Source organism: Aphelocoma coerulescens, unplaced genomic scaffold (genome assembly GCF_041296385.1).
Source record: "Aphelocoma coerulescens isolate FSJ_1873_10779 unplaced genomic scaffold, UR_Acoe_1.0 HiC_scaffold_175, whole genome shotgun sequence".
NCBI classification, from domain to species: Eukaryota; Metazoa; Chordata; class Aves; order Passeriformes; family Corvidae; genus Aphelocoma; species Aphelocoma coerulescens.
This window is the reverse complement of record NW_027183523.1, coordinates 303,852-330,093: the sequence shown is the minus strand read 5'-3', so window position 1 is coordinate 330,093 and position 26,242 is coordinate 303,852. Positions and strand designations below refer to the sequence as shown.

At 63.2% G+C, this 26,242-nt stretch overlaps 1 protein-coding gene across 1 annotated transcript; it reads right to left on the bottom strand.

The window, feature by feature from the left end:
* Window positions 1-5,304: 5,304 nt before the first annotated feature.
* Window positions 5,305-22,537, bottom strand: RAB5B (RAB5B, member RAS oncogene family). Its single transcript, XM_068998797.1, has 6 exons — window positions 22,516-22,537; window positions 17,808-18,024; window positions 14,427-14,578; window positions 10,444-10,566; window positions 8,811-8,904; window positions 5,305-5,833 (listed from the first exon to the last, which is right to left on the bottom strand). Exons 2-6 carry the CDS (start codon window positions 17,968-17,970, stop codon window positions 5,718-5,720), a joined length of 648 nt encoding a protein of 215 aa, XP_068854898.1. The 5' UTR covers window positions 17,971-18,024; window positions 22,516-22,537; the 3' UTR covers window positions 5,305-5,717.
* Window positions 22,538-26,242: the final 3,705 nt, after the last annotated feature.

Genomic DNA, 26,242 nt, shown 5'->3' with positions numbered 1-26,242 from the left:
TGCGGTGGCCCAAATTTGGGGGTGGCCTCAGTCTCCAATTTGGGGTGGCCCCACCTTGGGGTGTCTCCAATTCGGGGTATCCCAAATTTGGGGTGTCCCCATTTTGGGGTGTCTCCAAATCTGAGGTATCCCAAATTCGGGGTGTCCCCCTTTTGGGGTGTCTCCAAATCTGAGGTATCCCAAATTTCGGGGGTGTCCCCACCTTGGGGTGTCCCAAATTCGAGGTATCCCAATCTTGGGGGTGTCCTCATTTTCGGGTGTCCCAAATTCGAGCTATCCCAATTTTGGGGGCATCCCCAGTTTTCAGGTGTCCCAATTTTGGGGGTGTCCCCACCTTGGAGTGTCCCAAATTTGGGGGTGTCCCTCCCTGGCCTGGCAGCACCCCTGGGACAGGGTGGGGGACACCGAGGGGGCCTCCAGCTCCAGAAGGGACAAGGACCCCGTGGGCAGGGTGGGGGTGGCACCGCTGCCCCCTCGATGCCCCCTCGTTCTCCCCTCGTTGCCCCCTCACTCCCCCCTCGATGCCCCCTTGTTCTCCCCTCACTGCCCCCTCGTTGCCCCCTCACTGTCCCCTCGTTGCCCCCTCGATGCCCCCTCACTCCCCCCTCGATGCCCCCTCACTCCCCCCTCGATGCCCCCTCGTTGTCCCCATGATGCCCCCTCGATGCCCCCTCGTTGTCCCCATGATGCCCCCTCGTTGTCCCCATGATGCCCCCCCGTTGCCCCCTCACTCCCCCTCGTTGCCCCCTCACTCCCCCTCGTTGCCCCCTCACTCCCCCCTCGTTGCCCCCTCGCTGTCCCCCCGTTGCCCCCTCACTCCCCCCTCGATGCCCCCTCGTTGTCCCCATGTTGCCCCCTCGTTGTCCCCATGATGCCCCCCGTTGCCCCCTCACTCCCCCTCGTTGCCCCCTCACTCCCCCCTCGATGCCCCCTCGTTGTCCCCATGATGCCCCCTCGATGCCCCCTTGTTCTCCCCTCGTTGCCCCCTCACTCCCCCCTCGTTGCCCCCTTGTTCTCCCCTCACTGCCCCCTCGTTGCCCCCTCACTGTCCCCTCGTTGCTCCCTCGATGCCCCCTCACTGCCCCCTCACTCCCCCCTCGTTGTCCCCATGATGCCCCCTCGTTGCCCCCTCACTGCCCCCTCGTTGCCCCCACGATGCCCCCTCGTTCTCCCCTCACTCCCCCTTGTTGTCCCCATGATGCCCCCTCGTTCTCCCCTCGTTGCCCCCTCACTCCCCCCTCGTTGCCCCCTCATTGCCCCCTCGTTGCCCCCTCGCTGCCACCCCCCGGGGACACCACCCAAGGGTGGCCGGAGGGGACACCTGACCATAAAGTGCAAACCGGGACGGCCCCGGGATGGGGACAGGGACAAACCGGGGGGTGGCACCTGGGGGGGTGGCCATGGCTGGGATCGGCACGGAGGGACAGCGTGGCCACCACTGGGACCAGCTGGGCATGTCACCTGGGGGGCCACCACTGGGACCAGCTGGGCATGTCACCTGGGGGGCCACCAGGGCCGGGATCACCTGGGGGGCCACCAGGGCCAGGATCAACTGGGGATGTCACCTGTGGGCCACCATGGCCAGGATCACCTGGGGATGCCACCTGTGGGCCACCACGGCTGGGATCACCTGGGGATGCCACCTATGGGCCACCATGGCCAGGATCACCTGGGGATGTCACCTGAGGGCCACCATGGCCAGGATCACCTGGGGATGCCACCTGTGGGCCACCACGGCTGGGATCACCTGGGGATGCCACCTGAGGGCCACCAGGGCTGGGATCACCTGGGGATGCCACCTGTGGGCCACCATGGCCAGGATCACCTGGGGATGCCACCTGAGGGCCACCAGGGCTGGGATCACCTGGGGATGCCACCTGAGGGCCACCAGGGCTGGGATCACCTGGGGATGCCACCTGAGGGCCACCAGGGCTGGGATCACCTGGGGATGCCACCTGTGGGCCACCATGGCCAGGATCACCTGGGGATGCCACCTGAGGGCCACCAGGGCTGGGATCACCTGGGGATGCCACCTGAGGGCCACCATGGCCAGGATCACCTGGGGATGCCACCTGTGGGCCACCACGGCTGGGATCACCTCGGGGATGTCACCTGAGGGCCACCACGGCTGGGATCACCTCGGGGATGCCACCTATGGGCCACCATGGATGGGATCACCTCGGGGATGTCACCTGGGGGGCCACCATGGCCAGGATCACCTGGGGATGTCACCTGAGGGCCACCAGGGCTGGGATCACCTGGGGGACACAGTGGCCACGGCTGGGATGTCACCCAGGGGGCCACCATGACCAGGATCACCTGGGGGACATCACTGGGGACAGCACCCAAGGGACAGCCACAGTCGGGGTCACCCAGGGGACCTGGGGTCACCCAGGGGACATTGTCCAGAGGGCCACCATGGCCAGGACCACTGGGGGGGAGGGAGGGTGTCCCCATGGTGCCACCAAGGCCAGAACCATCGGGGGGATGCCACAGCCATGGCCAGGACAGGAGGGGACATCGCTGTGGGGTGGCCATGGGGACATCGCTGTGGGGTGGCCACAGCCAGGGTGACCACGGGGACATCGCTGTGGGGTGGCCACGGCCGGGGTGACCATGGGGACATCGCTGTGGGGTGACCACGGGGACATCGCTGTGGGGTGGCCACAGCCATGGGGACATCGCTGTGGGGTGGCCACGGCCGGGGTGACCACGGGGACATCGCTGTGGGGTGGCCATGGGGACATCGCTGTGGGGTGGCCACGGCCGGGGTGACCACGGGGACATCACTGTGGGGTGGCCACAGCCACGGCCGGGACAGGAGGGGACATCGCTGTGGGGTGGCCACGGCCACGGGGACATCGCTGTGGGGTGACCATGGGGACATCGCTGTGGGGTGGCCACAGCCATGGGGACATTGCTGTGGGGTGGCCACGGGCGGGGTGACCACGGGGACATCGCTGTGGGGTGGCCACGGCCGGGACAGGAGGGGACATCGCTGTGGGGTGGCCACGGCCACGGGGACATCACTGTGGGGTGACCATGGGGACATCGCTGTGGGGTGGCCACCGCCAGGGTGACCACGGGGACATTGCTGTGGGGTGGCCACGGCCACGGGGACATCGCTGTGGGGTGACCATGGGGACATCGCTGTGGGGTGGCCATGGCCAGGGTCACTGAGGGGACATCGCTGTGGGGTGGCCACAGCCATGGGGACATCGCTGTGGGGTGACCACGGCCGGGGTGACCACAGGGACATCATTGTGGGGTGACCACAACCATGGGGACATCACTGTGGGGTGGCCACAGCCAGGGTGACCACCAGGACATCGCTGTGGGGTGACCACAACCATGGGGACATCGCTGTGGGGTGACAACGGGGACATTGCTGTGGGGTGACCATGGCCCAGATGACCACCAGGACATCGCTGTGGGGTGACCACGGGGACATCGCTGTGGGGTGGCCACGGCCCAGATGACCCCCAGGACATCGCTGTGGGGTGACCACAGCCCAGATGACCACCAGGACATCGCTGTGGGGTGGCCACCGCCTGGATGACCACAGGGACATCGCTGTGGGGTGACCACGGGGACATCGCTGTGGGGTGGCCACCGCCCGGATGACCACCGGGACATCGCTGTGGGATGGCCACGGCGCAGATGACCCCAGGACATCGCTGTGGGGTGACCACGGGGACATCGCTGTGGGGTGACCACGGCCCAGATGACCCCAGGACATCGCTGTGGGGTGACCACGACCATGGGGACATCGCTGTGGGGTGGCCACCACCCAGATGACCCCCAGGACATCGCTGTGGGGTGACCACAACCATGGGGACATCGCTGTGGGGTGGCCACAGCCAGGGTGACCACGGGGACATCGCTGTGGGGTGACCACGGCCCAGATGACCCCCAGGACATCGCTGTGAGGTGGCCACGACCACGGGGCCGTTGGCCACGGGGCCACCCGCGGCGCTCAGGGTCCCCTCAGTGTCCCCAGACGTCCCCAGGCACTTGGGGGTCCTCGGGCCGAGGCCGGCGGGGACGGAGGCGGCGACGCCGCAGCTCCGGGAACGGGGAATCCTCAAAATCCCAAAGCAATCGGTGCCGGCCCCTTGGAAAATCCATCCCGGGGGTCTCTGGGTGCCAGCGGCCCCCCAGATCCCGGGGGGGGGGGGGGGGGGGATCCCAGCGTCCTCGGGCCCGGGGATCCGGCGGGGACGGACGGAGAGTCCGGGGATCCTCGGGAATCCAGTCCCAGGCGAGCGGCCTCGGGAACGGGAGCAGGATCGGGGAGCAGCCGGGTGGGGTCGGGTGGAGCCAGGTGGGATCTGGTGGGTCCAGGTGGGATCTGGTGGATCCAGGAGGGATCTGGAGGAGCCAGGTGGGATCTGGTGGATCCAGGTGGAGTCTGGTGGAGTGGGATGGGATCTGGTGGAGCCAGGTAGGATCTGGAGGAGCCAGGTGGCATCTAGTGGGTCCAGATGGGATCTGGAGGAGTTGGATGGGATCTGGTGGATCCAGGAGGGATCTGGTGGATCCAGGTGGAGTCTGGTGGAGCCAGGAGGGATCTGGAGAATCCAGGAGGGATTTGGTGGAGTTGGATGGGATCTGGTGGAGCCAGGAGGGATCTGGTGGAGCCAGGTGGAGTTGGATGGGATCTGGAGAATCCAGGAGAGATCTGGTGGAGCCTGGTGGAGTTGGATGGGATCTGGTGGAGCCAGGAAGGGTCTGGAGAATCCCAGTGGGATTTGGAAAATCCAGGAGGGATTTGGTGGAGCCAGAAGAGATCTGGAGGATCCAGGTGGGATCTGGAGGAGCCAGGTGGGGTCTGCAGGATCCAGGTGGGATCTGGAGGAGCCAGGTGGGGTCTGCAGGATCCAGGTGGGATCTGGAGGATCCAGGAGGGATCTGGTGCCAAGGGGGAGCCTTGGAAGCTTCAGGAAGAGGAGCTCGGGGAGAGCCCCAGGGTGGGGCCTCGGTGCCGGGCCGGAGGAGCAGCGGGATCCTGGCTGGGATCCCGGTGGGATCTGTGCTGGGTCCTGGTGGGATCCTGGCTGAGATCTGGCTGGAATCTGATGGAGATCTGGCTGAGATCTGGCTGGAATCAGGCTGGAATCCTGGTGGGATCTGTGCTGGGTCCTGGTGAGATCCTGGCTGAGATCTGGCTGGGATCTGATGGAGATCTGGCTGGGATCTGGCTGGGATCAGGCTGGAATCCTTGGTGGGATCCTGGCTGGGATCTGATGGAGATCTGGCTGGGATCAGGCTGGAATCCTTGGTGGGATCCTGGCTGGGATCTGGCTGGGATCCTGACTGGGATCAGGCTGGAATCCTTGGTGTGATCCTGGCTGGGATCTGATGGAGATCTGGCTGGGATCTGGCTGGGATCCTGACTGGGATCAGGCTGGAATCCTTGGTGGGATCCTGGCTGGGATCTGATGGAGATCTGGCTGGGATCAGGCTGGGATCCTGGCTGGGATCAGGCTGGAATCCTTGGTGGGATCCTGGCTGGGATCTGAGTTAGACCTGGGCCGGATCCAGGCCGGGCTCTGGGCCGGATCCCATCTGGATCCCAGCAGATCCCCTCAGGCACTGCCGCTCTGGCTCTGCTGGCCGGGATCTGGGCTGGGATCTGGCCTCGAGCCCGGCTGGAGCGGGGCTGGATCGGGGCTGGAATGCCGGCCGGATCCCAGTGGATCCCGGGGGCGGATCCCTCAGTTGCTGCAGCACTGGCCCCGGCCCTGCGGGCTCTGCTCGTGCAGATCCACGCCCCGGCCCCGGCCGCCGGCGCCGCTCGCGCTCTGGGGCTCGTTCTTTGGCAGCTTCTTGGCTGGAGCGAGAGGGGCCGCGGTCAGCTGGGGTCAGCCGGGGTCACTCGGGATCGTTTGGGATCATTCGGGATCATTTGGGGTCATTTGGGATGATCTGGGACCATTTGGAATCATTTGGGATGACTCAGGGAAGATTTGGGATCATTTGGGATCATTTGGGATGATTCAGGGATGACTTGGGATGATTTGAGATCATTTGGGATGGTTCAGGGATGATTTGGGATCATTTGGGATCATTTGGGATGATTCAGGGATGATTTGGGATCATTTGGGACCATTTGGGATCATTTGGGATGGTTCAGGGGTGATTTGAGATCATTTGCGATGATTTGGGATCATTTGGGATCATTTAGGATGATTCAGGGATGATTTAGGATCATTTGGGGTCATTTGGGGTCATTTGGGATGATTCAGGGATGATTTGGGATCATTTGGGATCATTCAGGGATGATTTGAGATCATTTGGGGTCATTTGGGGTCATTTGGGATGATTCAGGGATGACTTGGGATCATTTGGGGTCCTTTGGGGTCATTTGGGATGATCTGGGACCGTTCCGAATGATTTGGGATGATTCAGGGATGATTGGGATCACTTGGGGTCATTTAGGATGATTCAGGGATGATTTGGGATCATTTGAGATTATTTGAGCTCATTTGGGATGATTTGAGGTCATTGGGGTGATTTGGGATCATTCAGAGATGGCTTGAGATCATTTGGGATTCTTGGGATCATTTGGGATTCTTGGGATCATTTGGGGTTATTCGGGATGATTTGGGGTTATTTGGGATGATTTGGGATTTGGGAATGAGGCCCCAGCCCTGAATCCCTGGATGGGGCTGGAACAGACCCTGCTGAGACCCCTGAGACCACCCCAGACCCCTCAGAACCCCCCTGAGACCCCCCAAATCCCCCTCAGAACCCCCCCAGATCCCCCTCACACCCCCCTGAGCCCCAAACCCCTCTGCCCCTCCCACCCAACCCCCGCGTCACCCTCCCAAAATTCCCATTGGGAACAGGGAAAACACCCCCAAAACCCCTCAGAACACCCCAAAAATCCCTCCTGGGACCCCCCAAATCCCCCTCAAATCCCCCGGGGACCCTCCCAGACCCCCCAAACCCCCTCAGAACCCCCCCAGATCCCCCCCAGCCCCCCCTGAGCCCCCTTCCCCTCCGCCGATCCCACCCAACCCCAGCATCACCCTCCCAAAATTCCCTTTGGGAATGGGGAAAACACCCCCAAAACCCCTCAGAACACCCCAAAAATCCCTCCTGGGACCCCCCAAACCTCTCTCAGACCCCTCAAAACCCCCCCAGGCCCCTCAAATCCCCCCTGGGACCCCCCCAAACCCCCCTGAGACCCCTCAGCCCCCTCTGAGCCCCAAACCCCTCCACTGCTCCCACCCAACCCCAGCGTCACCCTCCCAAAATTCCCTCTGGGAACGGGGAAAACACCCCCAAAACCCCTCAGGACCCCCCAAAAATCCCCCCTGGGACCCCCCAAATCCCCCTCAAACCCCTCAGAGCCCCCCCAGGCCCCTCAAATCCCCCCCTGAGACCCCTCAGCCCTCCCTGAGCCCCCTTCCCCTCCGCCGATCCCACCCAACCCCAGCGTCACCCTCCCAAAATTCCCGCTGGGAATGGGGAAAACACCCCCAAAACCCCTCAGAATCCCCCAAAAATCCCCCTCCAGACCCCCCAAATCCCCCTCAAATCCCCCTGGGACCCTCCCAGACCCCCCAAACCCCCTCAGAACCCCCCCAGATCCCCTCAGCACCCCCTGAGCCCCCTTCCCCTCCACCGCTCCCACCCAACCCCAGCATCACCCTCCCAAAATTCCCGCTGGGAACGGGGAAAACACCCCCAAAACCCCTCAGAACACCCCAAAATTCCCTCCTGGGACCCCCCAAATCCCCCTCAAATCCCCCTAGGACCCTCCCAGACCCCCCCAAACCCCCTCAGAACCCCCCAAACCCCCCTGAGACCTCCCTGAGCCCCCTTCCCCTCCGCCGATCCCACCCAACCCCAGCATCACCCTCCCAAAATTCCCTCTGGGAACGGGGAAAACACCCCCAAAACCCCTCAGAACACCCCAAAAATCCCTCCTGGGACCCCCCAAACCTCCCTCAGACCCCTCAGAACCCCCCCAGGCCCACTAAACCCCCTCAGAACCCCCCCAGATCCCCCCAAACCCCCCTGAGCCCCCTTCCCCTCCACTGCTCCCACCCAACCCCAGCATCACCCTCCCAAAATTCCCTCTGGGAACGGGGAAAACACCCCCAAAACCCCTCAGAACACCCCAAAAATCCCTCCTGGGACCCCCCAAACCTCCCTCAGACCCCTCAGAACCCCCCCAGGCCCACTAAACCCCCTCAGAACCCCCCCAGATCCCCCCAAACCCCCCTGAGCCCCCTTCCCCTCCACTGCTCCCACCCAACCCCAGCATCACCCTCCCAAAATTCCCTCTGGGAACGGGGAAAACACCCCCAAAACCCCTCAGAACACCCCAAAAATCCCTCCTGGGACCCCCCAAACCTCCCTCAGACCCCTCAGAACCCCCCCAGGCCCACTAAACCCCCTCAGAACCCCCCCAGATCCCCCCAAACCCCCCTGAGCCCCCTTCCCCTCCACTGCTCCCACCCAACCCCAGCATCACCCTCCCAAAATTCCCTCTGGGAACGGGGAAAACACCCCCAAAACCCCTCAGAACACCCCAAAAATCCCCCCTGGAACCCCCCAAATCCCCCTCAAACCCCCCGGGGACCCTCCCAAACCCACCAAACCCCCCTCAAATCCCCCCTGGGACCCCTCAGCCCTCCCTGAGCCCCCTTCCCCTCCACCGCTCCCACCCAACCCCAGCATCACCCTCCCAAAATTCACGCTGGGAACGGGGAAAACACCCCCAAAACCCCTCAGAACCCCCCAAAAATCCCCGCTGGGACCCCCTGAGAAGCCCCCAGCCCCCCTGGAGCCCTCACCGATGGCCAGGAAGAGGTCGTTGACATTCATGGCTGTCTTGGCCGACGTCTCCATGAACAGCAGGCTGTTGTCGTCGGCGTAGGCCTGGGCTTCCTGCGGGAACAGGGCCTTTGGGGGGGCTGGGGGGGTCTCAGAGGGGTTTGGGGGGGTCTGGGAGGGTCCCAGGGGGGATTTGAGGGGGGTTCTGAGGGGTTTTGGGGGTGTTTTCCCTGTTCCCAACAGGAATTTTGGGAGGGTGATGCTGGGGTTGGGTGGGAGCGGCGGAGGGGAAGGGGGGGGGCTGAGGGGTTTCAGAGGGGTTCTGAGGGGGGTTTGGGGGGTCTGGGAGGGTCCCCGGGGGATTTGAGGGGGATTTGGGAGGTCTGGAGGGGGATTTTTGGGGGATTCTGAGGGGTTTTGGGGGTGTTTTCCCCGTTCCCAATGGGAATTTTGGGAAGGTGAGGCTGCGGTTGGGTGGGAGCGGCGGAGGGGAAGGGGGCTCAGGGAGGGGCTGAGGGGTCTCAGGGGGGTGTGAGGGGGATTTGGGGGGTCCCAGGGGGGTTTGGGGGGGTCTGGGAGGGTCCCAGGGGGGACTTGAGGGGGGTTCTGAGGGGTTTTGGGGGTGTTTTCCCCGTTCCCAGAGGGAATTTTGGGAGGGTGATGCTGGGGTTGGGTGGGAGCGGCGGAGGGGAAGGGGGCTCAGGGAGGGGCTGAGGGGTCTCAGGGGGGTGTGAGGGGGATTTGGGGGGTCTCAGGGGGGTTTGGGGGGGTCTGGGAGGGTCCCAGAGGGGATTTGAGGGGGGTTCTGAGGGGTTTTGGGGGTGTTTTCCCCGTTCCCAGCGTGAATTTTGGGAGGGTGATGCTGGGGTTGGGTGGGAGCGGCGGAGGGGTTTGGGGCTCAGGGGGGTTTGGGGGGGTCCCAGGGGGGTTCTGAGGGGTTTCTGGGGGGTCTCAGGGGGGTTTGGGGTGTCTGGGGGGGGTCTCAGGAGGTTCTGAGAGGTCTCTGAGGAGTTTTAGGGAGGGTTTTGGGGGTCTCAGGGGGGTTCTGAGGGGAGTTTGGGGCATCTGGGGGGGTCTCAGGGGTCTCTGAGGAGTTTTAGGGGGGTGTCAGGGGGGTTCTGAGGAGTTTTAGGGGGGTCTCAGGAGGTTCTAAGGAGTTTTAGGGGGGCCTCAGGGGTCTCTGGGGAGTTTTAGGGGGGTCTCAGGGGGGTTCTGAGGAGCTTTAGGGGGGTCTCAGGAGGTTCTGAGGAGTTTTAGGGGGGTCTCAGGGGGGTTCTGAGGAGTTTTAGGGGGGTCTCAGGGGTCTCTGAGGAGTTTTAGGGGAGTCTTGGGGGTCTCAGGGGGGTTCTGAGGGAGATCTGAGAGGGTCTCACCTCCTGCAGGGATTATCAGGCACACCCCAACCCCCAAAAATTCCCAAAAATCCCCCCAAAAAACTCATCCAGCAATCAAAAAACTTAAGAAACTTAAAAAAAAAAAAATTAAAAAATTAAAAAAAAACCCTAAAACCCAATCCAGAAATCAAAAAAAAAACCCCAAAATCCTCCAAAATCCTTCAAAAAAACCAAAATAAAACCTGTAAAAATCGGCAAAAAACACCCAAAAATTCCCAAAAATCCCTTGGAATTCCCTCAGCTGCCCCTCCCTCCTCACCTCGTACTCCACCATCCTCTTGCTGGCCAGGTCGGCCTTGTTGCCGGCCAGGGCGATGACGATGCTGGGGCTGGCCTGGCGCTGCAGCTCCTTCACCCAGCTCCGGGCACGGGCAAAGGTCTCCTGGCGAGGGGCAGGGAGCTGAGACCCCTCCTCAAATCCCTGAGACCCCTGAGACCCCCTACTCAAATCCCCTGACACCCCTGAGACCCCCCTGAGCCCCCTGCAGCTCCTTCACCCAGCTCCGGGCACGGGCAAAGGTCTCCTGGCAAGGGGCAGGGAGCTGAGACCCCTCCTCAAATCCCCCTGAGAGACCCCTGAGACCCCCCTGAGACCCCTCCTCAAATCCCCCTGAGAGACCCCTCCTCAAATCCCTGAGCCCCCCTACTCAAATCACCTGAGCCCCCCCTGAGCCCCCTGCAGCTCCTTCACCCAGCTCCGGGCACGGGCAAAGGTCTCCTGGCGAGGGGAATGGAGCTGAGACCCCTCCTCAAATCCCCCTGAGAGACCCCTCCTCAAATCCCTGAGACCCCCTCCTCAAATCCCTGAGACCCCTCCTCAAATCCCTGAGACCCCCTACTCAAATCCCCTGAGACCCCCCTGAGACCCCCCTGAGCCCCCTGCAGCTCCTTCACCCAGCTCCGGGCACGGGCAAAGGTCTCCTGGCGAGGGGCAGGGAGCTGAGACCCCTCCTCAAATCCCCCTGAGAGACCCCTCCTCAAATCCCTGAGACCCCCTACTCAAATCACCTGAGACCCCTGAGACCCCTCCTCAAATCCCTGAGACCCCCCTGAGCCCCCTGCAGCTCCTTCACCCAGCTCCGGGCACGGGCAAAGGTCTCCTGGCGAGGGGCAGGGAGCTGAGACCCCTCCTCAAATCCCCCTGAGAGACCCCTGAGACCCCCCTGAGACCCCTCCTCAAATCCCCCTGAGAGACCCCTCCTCAAATCCCCCTGAGAGACCCCTGAGACCCCCTACTCAAATCCCCTGACACCCCTGAGACCCCCCTGAGCCCCCTGCAGCTCCTTCACCCAGCTCCGGGCACGGGCAAAGGTCTCCTGGCAAGGGGCAGGGAGCTGAGACCCCTCCTCAAATCCCCCTGAGAGACCCCTGAGACCCCCCTGAGACCCCTCTTCAAATCCCCCTGAGAGACCCCTCCTCAAATCCCCCTGAGAGACCCCTCCTCAAATCCCTGAGACCCCCCTGAGCCCCCTGCAGCTCCTTCACCCAGCTCCGGGCACGGGCAAAGGTCTCCTGGCGAGGGGCAGGGAGCTGAGACCCCTCCTCAAATCCCCCTGAGACCCCTGAGACCCCCCTGAGACCCCTCCTCAAATCCCCCTGAGAGACCCCTCCTCAAATCCCTGAGACCCCTGAGACCCCCCTGAGCCCCCTGCAGTTCCTTCACCCAGCTCCGGGCACGGGCAAAGGTCTCCTGGCGAGGGGCAGGGAGCTGAGACCCCTCCTCAAATCCCCCTGAGAGACCCCTGAGACCCCCCTGAGACCCCTCCTCAAATCCCCCTGAGAGACCCCTCCTCAAATCCCCCTGAGAGACCCCTGAGACCCCCTACTCAAATCCCCTGACACCCCTGAGACCCCCCTGAGCCCCCTGCAGCTCCTTCACCCAGCTCCGGGCACGGGCAAAGGTCTCCTGGCAAGGGGCAGGGAGCTGAGACCCCTCCTCAAATCCCCCTGAGAGACCCCTGAGACCCCCCTGAGACCCCTCCTCAAATCCCCCTGAGAGACCCCTCCTCAAATCCCTGAGCCCCCCTACTCAAATCACCTGAGCCCCCCCTGAGCCCCCTGCAGCTCCTTCACCCAGCTCCGGGCACGGGCAAAGGTCTCCTGGCGAGGGGAATGGAGCTGAGACCCCTCCTCAAATCCCCCTGAGAGACCCCTCCTCAAATCCCTGAGACCCCCTCCTCAAATCCCTGAGACCCCTCCTCAAATCCCTGAGACCCCCTACTCAAATCCCCTGAGACCCCCCTGAGCCCCCTGAGCCCCCCGCAGCTCCTTCACCCAGCTCCGGGCACGGGCAAAGGTCTCCTGGGAAGGGGCAGGGAGCTGAGACCCCTCCTCAAATCCCCCTGAGAGACCCCTCCTCAAATCCCTGAGACCCCCTACTCAAATCACCTGAGACCCCTGAGACCCGTCCTCAAATCCCCTGAGACCCCCCTGAGCCCCCTGCAGCTCCTTCACCCAGCTCCGGGCACGGGCAAAGGTCTCCTGGGAAGGGGAATGGAGCTGAGACCCCTCCTCAAATCCCCCTGAGAGACCCCTCCTCAAATCCCTGAGACCCCTCAGAAACCTCTGAGACCCCTCAGAACCCCCCTGAGGACCCCCCAAATCCCCCCAAAACCTGGTTGGTGATGTCAGAGACCATGCTGGCAGCCTGAGCCCCCCAGTAGTACCCCCTGAGACCCCTCAGAACCCCTCTGAGACCCCTCAGAACCTCCTCAAAACCCCTCAGAACCCATCTGAGACCCCCCAAATCCCCCCCATACCTGGTTGGTGATGTCATAGACCACGATGGCAGCCTGAGCCCCCCCGTAGTACCCCCCAAAACCACTCAAAACCCCCCTGAGACCCCTCAGAACCTCCTCAAAACCACTCAAAACCCCTCAGAACCCCCCTGAGACCCCTCAGAACCTCCTCAAAACCCCTCAGAACCCCCTTGAAACCCCCCTGAGACCCCTCAGAACCCCTCTGAGACCCCTCAGAAACCCCCCAAAACCACTCAAAACCCCTCAGAACCCCCCTGAGACCCCCCAAATCCCCCCCATACCTGGTTGGTGATGTCATAGACCACGATGGCAGCCTGAGCCCCCCCGTAGTACCCCCTGAGACCCCTCAGAACCTCCTCAAAACCACTCAAAACCCCTCAGAACCCCCCTGAGACCCCCCAAATCCCCCCCAATACCTGGTTGGTGATGTCATAGACCACGATGGCAGCCTGAGCCCCCCGGTAGTACCCCCTGAGACCCCTCAGAACCCCCCCAAAACCACTCAGAACCCCTCAGAACCCCCCTGAGACCCCTCAGAGCCCCCCTGAGACCCCCCAAATCCCCCCCATACCTGGCTGGTGATGTCATAGACCACGATGGCAGCCTGAGCCCCACGGTAGTACCCCCTGAGACCCCTCAGAACCCCCCTGAGACCCCTCAGAACCTCCTCAAAACCCCTCAGAACCCCCTTGAAACCCCCCTGAGACCCCTCAGAACCCCCCTAAGACCCCTCAAAACCCCTCAGAACCCCCCTGAGACCCCTCAGAACCCCCCCAAAACCACTCAAAACCCCCGAGACCCCTCAGAACCTCCTCAAAACCCCTCAGAATCCCCCTGAGACCCCCCAAATCCCCCCCAATACCTGGTTGGTGATGTCATAGACCACGATGGCAGCCTGAGCCCCCCGGTAGTACCCCCTGAGACCCCTCAGAACCCCCCCAAAACCACTCAAAACCCCTCAGAACCCCCCTGAGACCCCCCAAATCCCCCCCATACCTGGTTGGTGATGTCATAGACCACGATGGCAGCCTGAGCCCCCCGGTAGTACCCCCTGAGACCCCTCAGAACCCCCCCAAAACCACTCAGAACCCCCCTGAGACCCCTCAGAACCCCCCCAAAACCACTCAAAACCCCTCAGAACCCCCCTGAGACCCCCCAAATCCCCCCCAATACCTGGTTGGTGATGTCATAGACCACGATGGCAGCCTGAGCCCCCCGGTAGTACCCCCTGAGACCCCTCAGAACCCCCCCAAAACCACTCAAAACCCCTCAGAACCCCCCTGAGACCCCCCAAATCCCCCCCATACCTGGTTGGTGATGTCATAGACCACGATGGCAGCCTGAGCCCCCCGGTAGTACCCCCTGAGACCCCTCAGAACCCCCCCAAAACCACTCAGAACCCCCCTGAGACCCCTCAGAACCCCCCCAAAACCACTCAAAACCCCTCAGAACCCCCCTGAGACCCCCCAAATCCCCCCCATACCTGGTTGGTGATGTCATAGACCACGATGGCAGCCTGAGCCCCCCGGTAGTACATGGGGGCCAGGCTGTGGTAGCGCTCCTGCCCCGCCGTGTCCCAGATCTCGAACTTCACCGTGGTGTCATCGAGGCACACGGACTGCGTCAGGAAGGCGGCTGGGGGGGATGGGCACGGGGGGCACGGGGTCACCAACCCACCCAGGGACAGCCCAGGGTGTCACCAGCACAGCCAGGGACAGCCCAGGGTGTCACCAGCACAGCCAGGGACACCCCAAAGTGTCACCAAACCCACCAAGGGACAGCCCAGGGTGTCACCAAACCCACCCAGGGACAGCCCAGGGTGTCACCAGCACAGCCAGGGACAGCCCAGGGTGTCACCAGCACAGCCAGGGACAGCCCAGGGTGGCACCAAACCCACCCAGGCACAGCCCAGGGTGTCACCAACCCCCCCAGGGACAGCCCAGGGTGTCACCAGCACAGCCAGGGACAGCCCAGGGTGTCACCAACCCACCCAGGGACAGCCCAGGGTGTCACCAGCACAGCCAGGGACAGCCCAGGGTGTCACCAGCACAGCCAGGGACACCCCAAAGTGTCACCAAACCCACCCAGGGACAGCCCAGGGTGTCACCAGCACAGCCAGGGACACCCCAAAGTGGCACCAATGCACCCAGGGACAGCCCAGGGTGTCACCAACCCACCCAGGGACACCCCAAAGTGGCACCAACCCCACCCAGGGACAGCCCAGGGTGTCACCAACCCCACCCAGGGACAGCCCAGGGTGTCACCAACCCCACCCAGGGACAGCCCAGGGTGGCACCAAACCCCCCCAGGGACAGCCCAGGGTGTCACCAAACACACCCAGGGACAGCCCAGGGTGTCACCAACCCACCCAAGGACAGCCCAGGGTGTCACCAGCACAGCCAGGGACAGCCCAGGGTGTCACCAAACACACCCAGGGACAGCCCAGGGTGTCACCAACCCCACCCAGGGACAGCCCAGGGTGTCACCAAGGCACCCAGGGACAGCCCAGGGTGTCACCAGCACAGCCAGGGACAGCCCAGGGTGTCACCAGTGCACCCAGGGACACCCCAGGGTGTCACCAGCACTATCATGGACAGCCCAGGGTGTCACCAACCCCACCCAGGGACAGCCCAGGGTGTCACCAGCACAGCCAGGGACAGCCCAGGGTGTCACCAACCCCACCCAGGGACAGCCCAGGGTGTCACCAGCACAGCCAGGGACAGCCCAGGGTGTCACCAACCCACCCAAGGACAGCCCAGGGTGTCACCAAACCCACCCAGGCACAGCCCAGGGTGTCACCAAACCCACCCAGGGACAGCCCAGGGTGTCACCAGCACAGCCAGGGACACCCCAAAGTGTCACCAAACCCCCCCAGGGACAGCCCAGGGTGTCACCAGCACAGCCAGGGACAGCCCAGGGTGTCACCAATGCACCCAGGGACAGCCCAGGGTGGCACCAAACCCACCCAGGCACAGCCCAGGGTGTCACCAACCCCACCCAGGCACAGCCCAGGGTGGCACCAAACCCACCCAGGCACAGCCCAGGGTGTCACCAACCCCCCCAGGGACAGCCCAGGGTGTCACCAACCCACCCAGGGACAGCCCAGGTTGTCACCAGCACACCCAGGGACAGCCCAAAGTGGCACCAAGGCACCCAGGGACAGCCCAGGGTGTCACCAGCACACCCAGGCACAGCCCAGGGTGTCACCAGCACAGCCAGGGACACCCCAAAGTGGCACCAATGCACCCAGGGACACCCCAAAGTGTCACCAAACCCACCCAGGGACAGCCCAGGGTGTCACCAGCACCCAGGGACAGCCCAGGGTGTCACCAACCCATCCAGGGACAGCCCAGGGTGTCACCAGCACAGCCAGGGACAGCCCAGGGTGTCACCAAGGCACCCAGGGACAGCCCAGGGTGTCACCAACAAACCCAGGGACAGCCCAGGGTGTCACCAACCCATCCAGGGACAGCCCAGGGTGTCACCAGCACAGCCAGGGACAGCCCAGGGTGTCACCAAACCCCCCCAGGGACAGCCCAGGGTGTCACCAACCCCACCCAGGGACAGCCCAGGGTGTCACCAGCACAGCCAGGGACAGCCCAGGGTGTCACCAAACCCCCCCAGGGACAGCCCAGGGTGTCACCAACCCATCCAGGGACAGCCCAGGGTGTCACCAGCACAGCCAGGGACAGCCCAGGGTGTCACCAACCCATCCAGGGACAGCCCAGGGTGTCACCAGCACAGCCAGGGACAGCCCAGGGTGTCACCAAGGCACCCAGGGACAGCCCAGGGTGTCACCAATGCACCCAGGGACAGCCCAGGGTGTCACCAACAAACCCAGGGACAGCCCAGGGTGTCACCAACCCATCCAGGGACAGCCCAGGGTGTCACCAGCACAGCCAGGGACAGCCCAGGGTGTCACCAACCCCACCCAGGGACAGCCCAGGGTGTCACCAGTGCACCCAGGGACAGCCCAGGGTGTCACCAACCCTCTCAGCACTCCAAATCCCACCCAGAACAGCCCCAGATCCCCCTGGGATCCCTCCCAGCACCCCCAGATCCCGCTGGGATCCCTCGCAGCCCCCCCAAATCCCACTGGGACAGCCCCAGATCCTGCTGGGATCCCTCTCAGCACCCTAAATCCCACTAGGACACCCCCAAATCCCACTGGAATCCCTCTCAGCACCCCCAGATCCCACTGGGACAGCCCCAGATCCTGCTGGGATCCCTCTCAGCACCCCCAGATCCCACTGGGACAGCCCCAGATCCCACTGGGATCCCTCTCAGCACCCCAAATCCCCCTCAGGACAGCCCCAGATCCCACTGGGATCCCTCTCAGCACCCCCAGATCCCACTGGGATCCCTCTCAGCACCCCCAGATCCCACTGGGACAGCCCCAGATCCCGCTGGGATCCCTCCCAGCACCCCCAGATCCCACTGGGATCCCTCTCAGCACCCCCAGATCCCGCTGGGACAGCCTCAAATCCCACTGGGAACCCTCTCAGCACCCCCAGATCCCACTGGGATCCCCCTCAGCACCCCCAGATCCCACTGGGACAGCCCCAGATCCCGCTGGGATCCCTCCCAGCACCCCCAGATCCCGCTGGGATCCCTCTCAGCACCCCAAATCCCACTGGGATCCCTCTCAGCACCCCCAGATCCTGCTGGGATCCCTCTCAGCCCCCCCAAATCCCACTGGGATCCCTCTCAGCCCCCCCAAATCCCACTGGGATCCCTCTCAGCACCCCCAGATCCCACTGGGACAGCCCCAGATCCCACTGGGATCCCTCCCAGCACCCCAAATCCCACTGGGATCCCTCTCAGCACCCCCAGATCCCGCTGGGATCCCCGGATCCCGGCTCACCGCCGATGGTGCTCTCCTGGTACTCGTGGAACTGGCCCTTGACGAAGCGCAGCACCAGGCTGGACTTGCCCACGGCCGACTCTCCCAGCAGCACCAGTTTGAACTGGCAGATCTTACTGGGCTGCGAGTGCCCGTTGGGCCGCTGGGCCCCGCGGCCGGACATGGCCCCGGAGGCGCCGCACAGCTGGGACGGGCTGGCCGCGCTCCCGCCGCGATCCTGCGGGGAAACACCGGGATCTGCTGGGATGGGATCGGCCAGCTGGGATGGGATCAGCACACTGGGATGGGATCAGCACACTGGGATGGGATCAGCCCCTCAGGACGGGCTGGCCGCGCTCCCGCCGCGATCCTGCGGGGAAACACCGGGATCTGCTGGGATGGGATCGGCCAGCTGGGATGGGATCGGCACACTGGGGTGGGATCAACACACTGGGATGGGATCAGCCCCTCAGGACGGGCTGGCCGCGCTCCCGCCGCGATCCTGCGGGGAAACACCGGGATCTGCTGGGATGGGATCACACAGCTGGGATGGGATCACACAGCTGGGATGGGATCAGCACACTGGGGTGGGATCGGCACACTGGGGTGGGATCAGCCCCTCAGGGATGGGATCAGCACACTGGGATCAGCCCACTGGGATGGGATCAGCCTGCTGGGGTGGGATCAACACACTGGGATGGGATCAACACACTGGGGTGGGATCAGCACACTGGGGTGGGATCAGCACACTGGGATGGGATCACACAGCTGGGGTGGGATCAGCACACTGGGGTGGGATCAGCACACTGGGATGGGATCACCCAGCTGGGATGGGATCAGCCCCTCAGGACGGGCTGGCCGCGCTCCCGCCGCGATCCTGCGGGGAAACACCGGGATCTGCTGGGATGGGATCACACAGCTGGGATGGGATCACCCAGCTGGGATGGGATCACACAGCTGGGATGGGATCAGCCCTCAGGGATGGGATCAGCCCCTCAGGACAGGCTGGCCGCGCTCCCGCCGCGATCCTGCGGGGAAACACCGGGATCTGCTGGGATGGGATCACACAGCTGGGGTGGGATCAGCACACTGGGATGGGATCACACAGCTGGGATGGGATCAGCACACTGGGGTGGGATCAGCCCCTCAGGGATGGGATCAGCACACTGGGATCAGCCCACTGGGATGGGATCAGCCTGCTGGGGTGGGATCAACACACTGGGGTGGGATCGGCACACTGGGATGGGATCGGCCTGCTGGGATGGGATCACACAGCTGGGATGGGATCAACACACTGGGATGGGATCGGCACACTGGGATGGGATCACACAGCTGGGATGGGATCAACACACTGGGATGGGATCAGCCCCTCAGGACGGGCTGGCCGTGCTCCCGCCACGATCCTGCAGGGAAACACCGGGATCTGCTGGGATGGGATCACACAGCTGGGATGGGATCACACAGCTGGGATGGGATCAGCCCCTCAGGGATGGGATCAGCCCCTCAGGACGGGCTGGCCGTGCTCCCGCCACGATCCTGCAGGGAAACACCGGGATCTGCTGGGATGGGATCGGCACACTGAGGTGGGATCGGCACACTGGGGTGGGATCGGCACACTGGGGTGGGATCACCCCTCAGGGATGGGATCAGCCCCTCAGGACGGGCTGGCCGCGCTCCCGCCGCGATCCTGCAGGGAAACACCGGGATCTGCTGGGATGGGATCACCCAGCTGGGGTGGGATCAACACACTGGGATGGGATCGGCACACTGGGGTGGGATCGGCACACTGGGGTGGGATCCGCACACTGGGGTGGGATCGGCACACTGGGATGGGATCACACAGCTGGGATGGGATCAGCCCCTCAGGGATGGGATCAGCACACTGGGATCAGCCCACTGGGATGGGATCAGCCTGCTGGGATGGGATCACCCAGCTGGGATGGGATCAGCCCACTGGGATGGGATCAGCCCGCTGGGATGGGATCAGCCCCTCAGGACGGGCTGGCCGCGCTCCCGCCGCGATCCTGCGGGGAAACACCGGGATCTGCTGGGATGGGATCACACAGCTGGGGTGGGATCAGCACACTGGGATGGGATCGGCACACTGGGGTGGGATCAATCCCACTGGGGTGGGATCAGCACACTGGGATGGGATCACACAGCTGGGATGGGATCGGCCCTCAGGGATGGGATCAGCCCCTCAGGACGGGCTGGCTGCGCTCCTGCCGCGATCCTGCGGGGAAACACCGGGATCTGCTGGGATGGGATCACACAGCTGGGATGGGATCAGCACACTGGGATGGGATCAGCTCCTCAGGGATGGGATCAGCACACTGGGATCAGCCCACTGGGATGGGATCAGCCCACTGGGATGGGATCAGCACACTGGGATGGGATCAGCCCCTCAGGACGGGCTGGCCGCGCTCCCGCCGCGATCCTGCGGGGAAACACCGGGATCTGCTGGGATGGGATCACACAGCTGGGATGGGATCAACACACTGGGATGGGATCAACCCACTGGGACGGGATCAGCCCCTCAAGGATGGGATCAGCCCCACTGGGATGGGATCAGCACACTGGGATGGGATCACCCCACTGGGATGGGATCGGCACACTGGGATGGGATCGGCACACTGGGATGGGATCGTCCCACTGGGATGGGATCAGCCCCTCAGGGATGGGATCACCCCTTTTGGGATGGGCTGATCCCATCCCAAGGGGTTGATCCCAACTGGCTGGTCCCATCCCAGAGGGTTGATCCCAATTGGGTGATCCCAAGGGTTTGATCCCATCCCAAGGATCATTTTCCCACAGATTCCCCCCCCCCCCCCCCCCCGTTTTCCCTCGGGAACGTGGCCAGCTCATCCTGAGGGGCTGATCCCATCCCAGCGGGGCGATCCCATCCCAATAGATTGATCCCAGCTGGCCGATCCCATCCCAGCAGATCCCGGTGTTTCCCCGCAGGGTCGTGGCGGGAGCACGGCCAGCCCGTCCTGAGGGGCTGATCCCATCCCTGAGGGCTGATCCCATCCCAGCTGTGTGATCCCATCCCAGTGGGATTGATCCCATCCCAGCTGTGTGATCCCATCCCAGCTGTGTGATCCCATCCCAGTGGGATTGATCCCATCCCAGCTGTGTGATCCCATCCCAGCTGTGTGATCCCATCCCCGAGGGGCTGATCCCATCCCTGAGGGCTGATCCCATCCCAGTGGGCTGATCCCACCCGAGGGGCTGATCCCATCCCCGAGGGGCTGATCCCATCCCTGAGGGCTGATCCCATCCCGGAGGGGCTGATCCCATCCCTGAGGGGCTGATCCTATCCCTGAGGGCTGATCCCATCCCTGAGGGGCTGATCCCATCCCAGCTGTGTGATCCCATCCCTGAGGGGCTGATCCCATCCCTGAGGGCTGATCCCATCCCTGAGGGGCTGATCCCATCCCTGAGGGCTGATCCCATCCCTGAGGGCTGATCCCATCCCTGAGGGCTGATCCCATCCCTGAGGGCTGATCCCATCCCAGTGTGCTGATCCCATCCCTGAGGGGTGATCCCATCCCTGAGGGGCTGATCCCATCCCCGAGGGCTGATCCCATCCCAGTGTGCTGATCCCATCCCTGAGGGGCTGATCCCATCCCTGAGGGCTGATCCCATCCCTGAGGGGCTGATCCCATCCCAGCTGTGTGATCCCATCCCCGAGGGCTGATCCCATCCCAGTGTGCTGATCCCATCCCCGAGGGCTGATCCCATCCCTGAGGGCTGATCCCATCCCCGAGGGCTGATCCCATCCCTGAGGGGCTGATTCTGGGGGAGCTTCAATTCTGAGAAATCCCAAATTTTGGGGGATCCCAAATTCTGGAAGAGCCTCAATTCCAAAGAATCCCAAATTTTGGGGGAGCCTCAATTCCGAGGAATCCCAAATTCTGGGGGATCCCAAATTCTGGGGGAGCCTCAGTTCTGAGGGATCCCAAACTCCAGGGAATCCCAACTTCTTTGGGGGGGGGGAGCCTCAATTTCAAGGAATCCCAAATTTTGGGGAAGGCTCAGTTCTGTGGGATCCCAAATCCCAGGGAATCCCAAATTTCGGGGGAAACCCCAAACTCGAGGAATCCCAAATTTGGAGGGGGAACCCCAAACCTGGGGAATCCCAAATTTTGGGGGAAACCCCAAACCTGAGGAATCCCAAATTTAAGGGGGGCAACCCCAAACCTGAGGAATCCCAAATTTTAGGGGGGAAACCTCAAACCTGAAGAATCCCAAATTCCGGGGGAAGCCGCAGCTCCGGGCAGGGATCAGAACCCCCCCCCCCCATAACGAGGAAAGACCCCCCCCAAACCACAGCGGAGCCCCCCAATAATGGGGAGGGGGCCACCAAAACACCCCCACACCGAGGGGGTCCCCCCATAACGAACCAACGCCGCCCCCCTCGAGCAGAACCCGGCCAGGCCCCGGCCCCTCCGGGAGCTCCCGGCCCTTCCAGCTCCGACCCCACCGGGACGAAGCGACCCCGGCCCACGCCAGGCCTCAAAGCCCCCTCCCCAAACCTTCACTGAGGGGAGGCGTTGGGGGGGGGGTCCCGCCCTCACCCTCAGCGCTTCGGGCCCGGCCCGGCGCTGCCCCTCCCGGTTCCCCGCGGTGCTCGGAGCAGCCCCAGCGTCGGTGCCGCCCTCGGAGCGTCCCCGGTGCCCGCCGGGACCTCCGGGACCCCCCCTCCAGCCCCCCTCAGCCCCGGTACCTCCGGGCCCTCCCGGCGCGGCCCCGAGCGCACAAACAGCGGCTCCGCCAAGCCCTCACGGCGGGGGCGGGACTAAGCGGAGCCTCCGCCAATCAGCGCCGAGCCCGCCTCTGAGCTCCACCAATGGGAGGTGAGGAAGGCACCGCCCGACCAATGGGAGGCAGCGAGGGCGGGATGGACAGCGTGAAGGCCAATAGGAGTGAAGGGAGAGGGTGGCCAATGGGGAGGAGGGAACGCGGTGAGGAGGCGGGGTTTGCGGCGAGTGACGGGGTGAGCGACCAATAGAGAGCCGCGGGAGGGCGGGACCGACAACTAATAAGGTGACCTAAGTGGGCGGAGCCCGGCAGCGGCAGCAGCCAATGGGAAGGCGGGTGGGGAAAAGACGAGCATCGCCCAATCAGGAGAGGCGCGCGCTTTGATTGACAGCGGAGGCCGCCGGGAGCGCTCGAGCTCGGGGGCGGGACGTGGACGGACCAATCAGAGAGCGCCAAAGGCGTGATTGGCGTGGCTCGTGAGGGCGGGGGGCGTGGCTTGTGAGGGCAGGGGGCTTGGGGGGGACAAAGGGGACTCGTGGGGGGGGTCTGAGGGGGGCATTTTGGGGTGGGGGAGGGGTGACAATGACACCGTGACCCCCCCCTGACCCCCCACCCCCCAAAGAAAACAACGCGGAAATTTTGCTACGAAATTGGCAGAAATTACCCCAAAAAATCCGCTCCAAAAACCGCGGGGGGGGGAGGGGGGGGGAGGGAGAGGGGGGACCCTGGAAGTGCCAAAAATCGGGGGGGGGGGGCGGGGGTGGCCTTGGGACCCCCCCCGGGGGCGTTTTGGGGGGGATTTGGGGACATTTTGGGGGCATTTGGGGCCATTTGGGGGGGATTTGGGGCCATTTGAGGGGGATTTGGGGACATTTTGGGGCATTTGGGGACTTTGGGGGGGATTTGGGGCCATTTTGGGAACATTTGGGGACATTTTGGGGGCATTGTGGGGGATTTGGGGATGGTTTGGGGCCATTTGGGGCCTTCAGGGGGGGTTTGGGGCCATTTTGGGGGCGATTTGGGGACAGTTTGGGGCCATTTGGGGCCTTTTGGGGGGGATTTGGGGGCATTTGGGGGGCGATTTAGGGACTTTGGGGGGGATTTGGGGGCATTTTTGGACATTTGGGGCAATTTGGGGACTTTGGGGATGGTTTGGGGCCATTTTGGGGACTTTGGGGGGGATTTGGGGCCATTTTGGGACTTTGGGGGGGATTTGGGGCCATTTTGGGGTCATTTGGGGAATTTGGGGCCATTTTGGGAACATTTGGGGGCGATTTGGGGACTTGGGGGGTGTTGGGGGACATTTTGGGGCAATTTGGGGACTTTGGGGATGGTTTGGGGCCATTTTGGGAACATTTGGGGGCGATTTGGGGACTTGGGGGGTGTTGGGGGACATTTTGGGGCAATTTGGGGATTTTGGGGATGGTTTGGGGCCATTTTGGGGACTTTGGGGGGGATTTGGGGCCATTTTGGGACATTTGGGGGGGATTTGGGGCCATTTTGGGGTCATTTGGGGCCATTTTGGGAACATTTGGGGGCGATTTGGGGACTTGGGGGGTGTTGGGGGACATTTTGGGGCCATTCGGAGGGGTTCTGGGGCCATTCCAAGGGGGGGTTGGGGCCATTTTGGGGGATTTTGGGGCCATTTTGGGAGGTTTTGGGGCCATTCTGGGGGGATTTGGGGCCATTCCGGGGGGATTTGGGGCCATTTTGTGGGATTTTGGGCGGTTCCGGGATCTTTTGGGGCCATTCCGGGAGGTTTTGGGGCCATTCTGGGAGGTTTTGGGGCCGTTTGGGGCCCATTCCGGGAGGTTTTGGGGCCATTTGGGGCCATTCTGGGATCTTTTGGGGCCATTCCAGGAGGTTTTGGGGCCATTTGGGGCCATTCTGGGAGGTTTTGGGGCCGTTCTGGTGCCTTTCAGGGCCATTCCAGGGGATTTGGGGCCATTCTGGGGGGTTTTGGGGCCATTTTGGGAGGTTCTGGGGCCATTTTGGGGCCATTCTGGGGGGTTTTGGGGCCATTCCAGGGGGATTTGGGGCCGTTCCGGGGGGATTTGGGGCCGTTTGGGGTGGTTCGGGGGCCGTTTGGGGTAATTTTGGGGGGATTTGGGGCCGTTTGAGGCGGTTTTGGGGCCATTCCGGGGGGTTTTGGGGCCGTTTGGGGTAATTTTGGGGGGTTCTGGGGGGATTTGGGGCGGTTTTGGGGTCGTTTTGGGTAATTTTGGGGGGTTTTGGGGCCATTTGGGGCGGTTTTGGGGCCGTTTGGGGTAATTTTGGGGGGATTTGGGGCCGTTAGGGGCGGTTTTAGGGCCGTTTGGGGTAATTTTGGGGGGATTTGGGGCCGTTTGGGGCGATTGTGGGGGCTTTGGGGGCCGTTTGGGGCAGTTTTGGGGCCATTTTGGGTAATTTTGGGAGGTTTTGGGGCCATTTTGGGTAATTTTGGGGCCGTTTGGGGTAATTTTGGGAGGTTTTGGGGCCATTTGGGGTAATTTTGGGGGGGTTTGGGGCCGTTTGGGGTAATTTTGGGGCCGTTTGGGGTAATTTTGGGGGAGTTTGGGGCCGTTTGGGGTAATTTGGGGTGGTTTTGGGGCCGTTTGGGGGGATTTGAGGCGGCTTTGGGTCCGTTTTGGGTAATTTTGGGGGGATTTGGGGCCGTTTGGGGTAATTTGGGGCGGTTTTGGGGCCGTTTGGGGCGGTTTTGGGGGGATTTGGGGCGGTTTTGGGGCCGTTTGGGGTAATTTTGGGGGAGTTTGGGGCCGTTTGGGGTAATTTTGGGGAGTTCTGGGGGGATTTGGGGCCGTTTGGGTAATTTTGGGCGGTTTTGGGGCCGTTTGGGGCAGTTTTGGGGGGATTTGGGGCGGTTTTGGGGCCGTTTGGGGTAATTTTGGGCGGTTTTGAGGTAATTTTGGGGGCTTTGGGGACCATTTGGGGTAATTTTGGGGGGGTTTGGGGCTGTTTGGGGTAATTTTGGGGCCGTTTGGGGTAATTTTGGGGGGTTCTGGGGGGATTTGGGGCGGTTTTGGGGCCGTTTGGGTAATTTTGGGGCCGTTTGGGGTAATTTTGGGGCCGTTTTGGGTAATTTTGGGGCCGTTTTGGGGCCGTTTGGGGTAATTTTGGGGAGTTCTGGGCGGCTTTGGGTCCGTTTTGGGTAATTTTGGGGGGATTTGGGGCCGTTTGGGGTAATTTGGGAGGTTTTGGGGCCATTTGGGGCGGTTTTGGGGCCGTTTGGGGCGGTTTTGGGGGGATTTGGGGCGGTTTTGGGGCCGTTTGGGGTAATTTTGGGGGGGTTTGGGGCCGTTTGGGGTAATTTTGGGGCCGTTTGGGGTAATTTTGGGGGAGTTTGGGGCCGTTTGGGGCGGTTTTGGGGCCGTTTGGGGCGGTTTTGGGGGGTAATTTTGGGGGGGTTTGGGGCGGTTTGGGGCGGTTTTGGGGCCGTTTGGGGTAATTTTGGGAGGTTTTGGGGCCATTTGGGGGGTTTTGGGGCCGTTTGGGGCGGTTTTGGGGGGATTTGGGGCGGTTTTGGGGCCGTTTGGGGTAATTTTGGGGGAGTTTGGGGCCGTTTGGGGTAATTTTGGGGCCGTTTGGGGTAATTTTGGGGGAGTTTGGGGCCGTTTGGGGCGGTTTTGGGGCCGTTTGGGGCGGTTTTGGGGGGATTTGGGGGAGTTTGGGGCCGTTTGGGGTAATTTTGGGGC

What these genes read in the sequence shown, in the direction of transcription:
- RAB5B (XM_068998797.1), bottom strand. Translation starts at nt 17,970, where the DNA reads ATGTCCGGCCGCGGGGCCCAGCGGCCCAACGGGCACTCGCAGCCCAGT. An exon ending in TCTATGACATCACCAACCAG is followed by an intron (nt 10,567 to 14,426) that starts GTATGGGGGGGA and finishes GCCCCTCGCCAG; the next exon opens with GAGACCTTTGCCCGTGCCCG. An exon ending in AGAGGATGGTGGAGTACGAG is followed by an intron (nt 8,905 to 10,443) that starts GTGAGGAGGGAG and finishes CTGTTCCCGCAG; the next exon opens with GAAGCCCAGGCCTACGCCGA.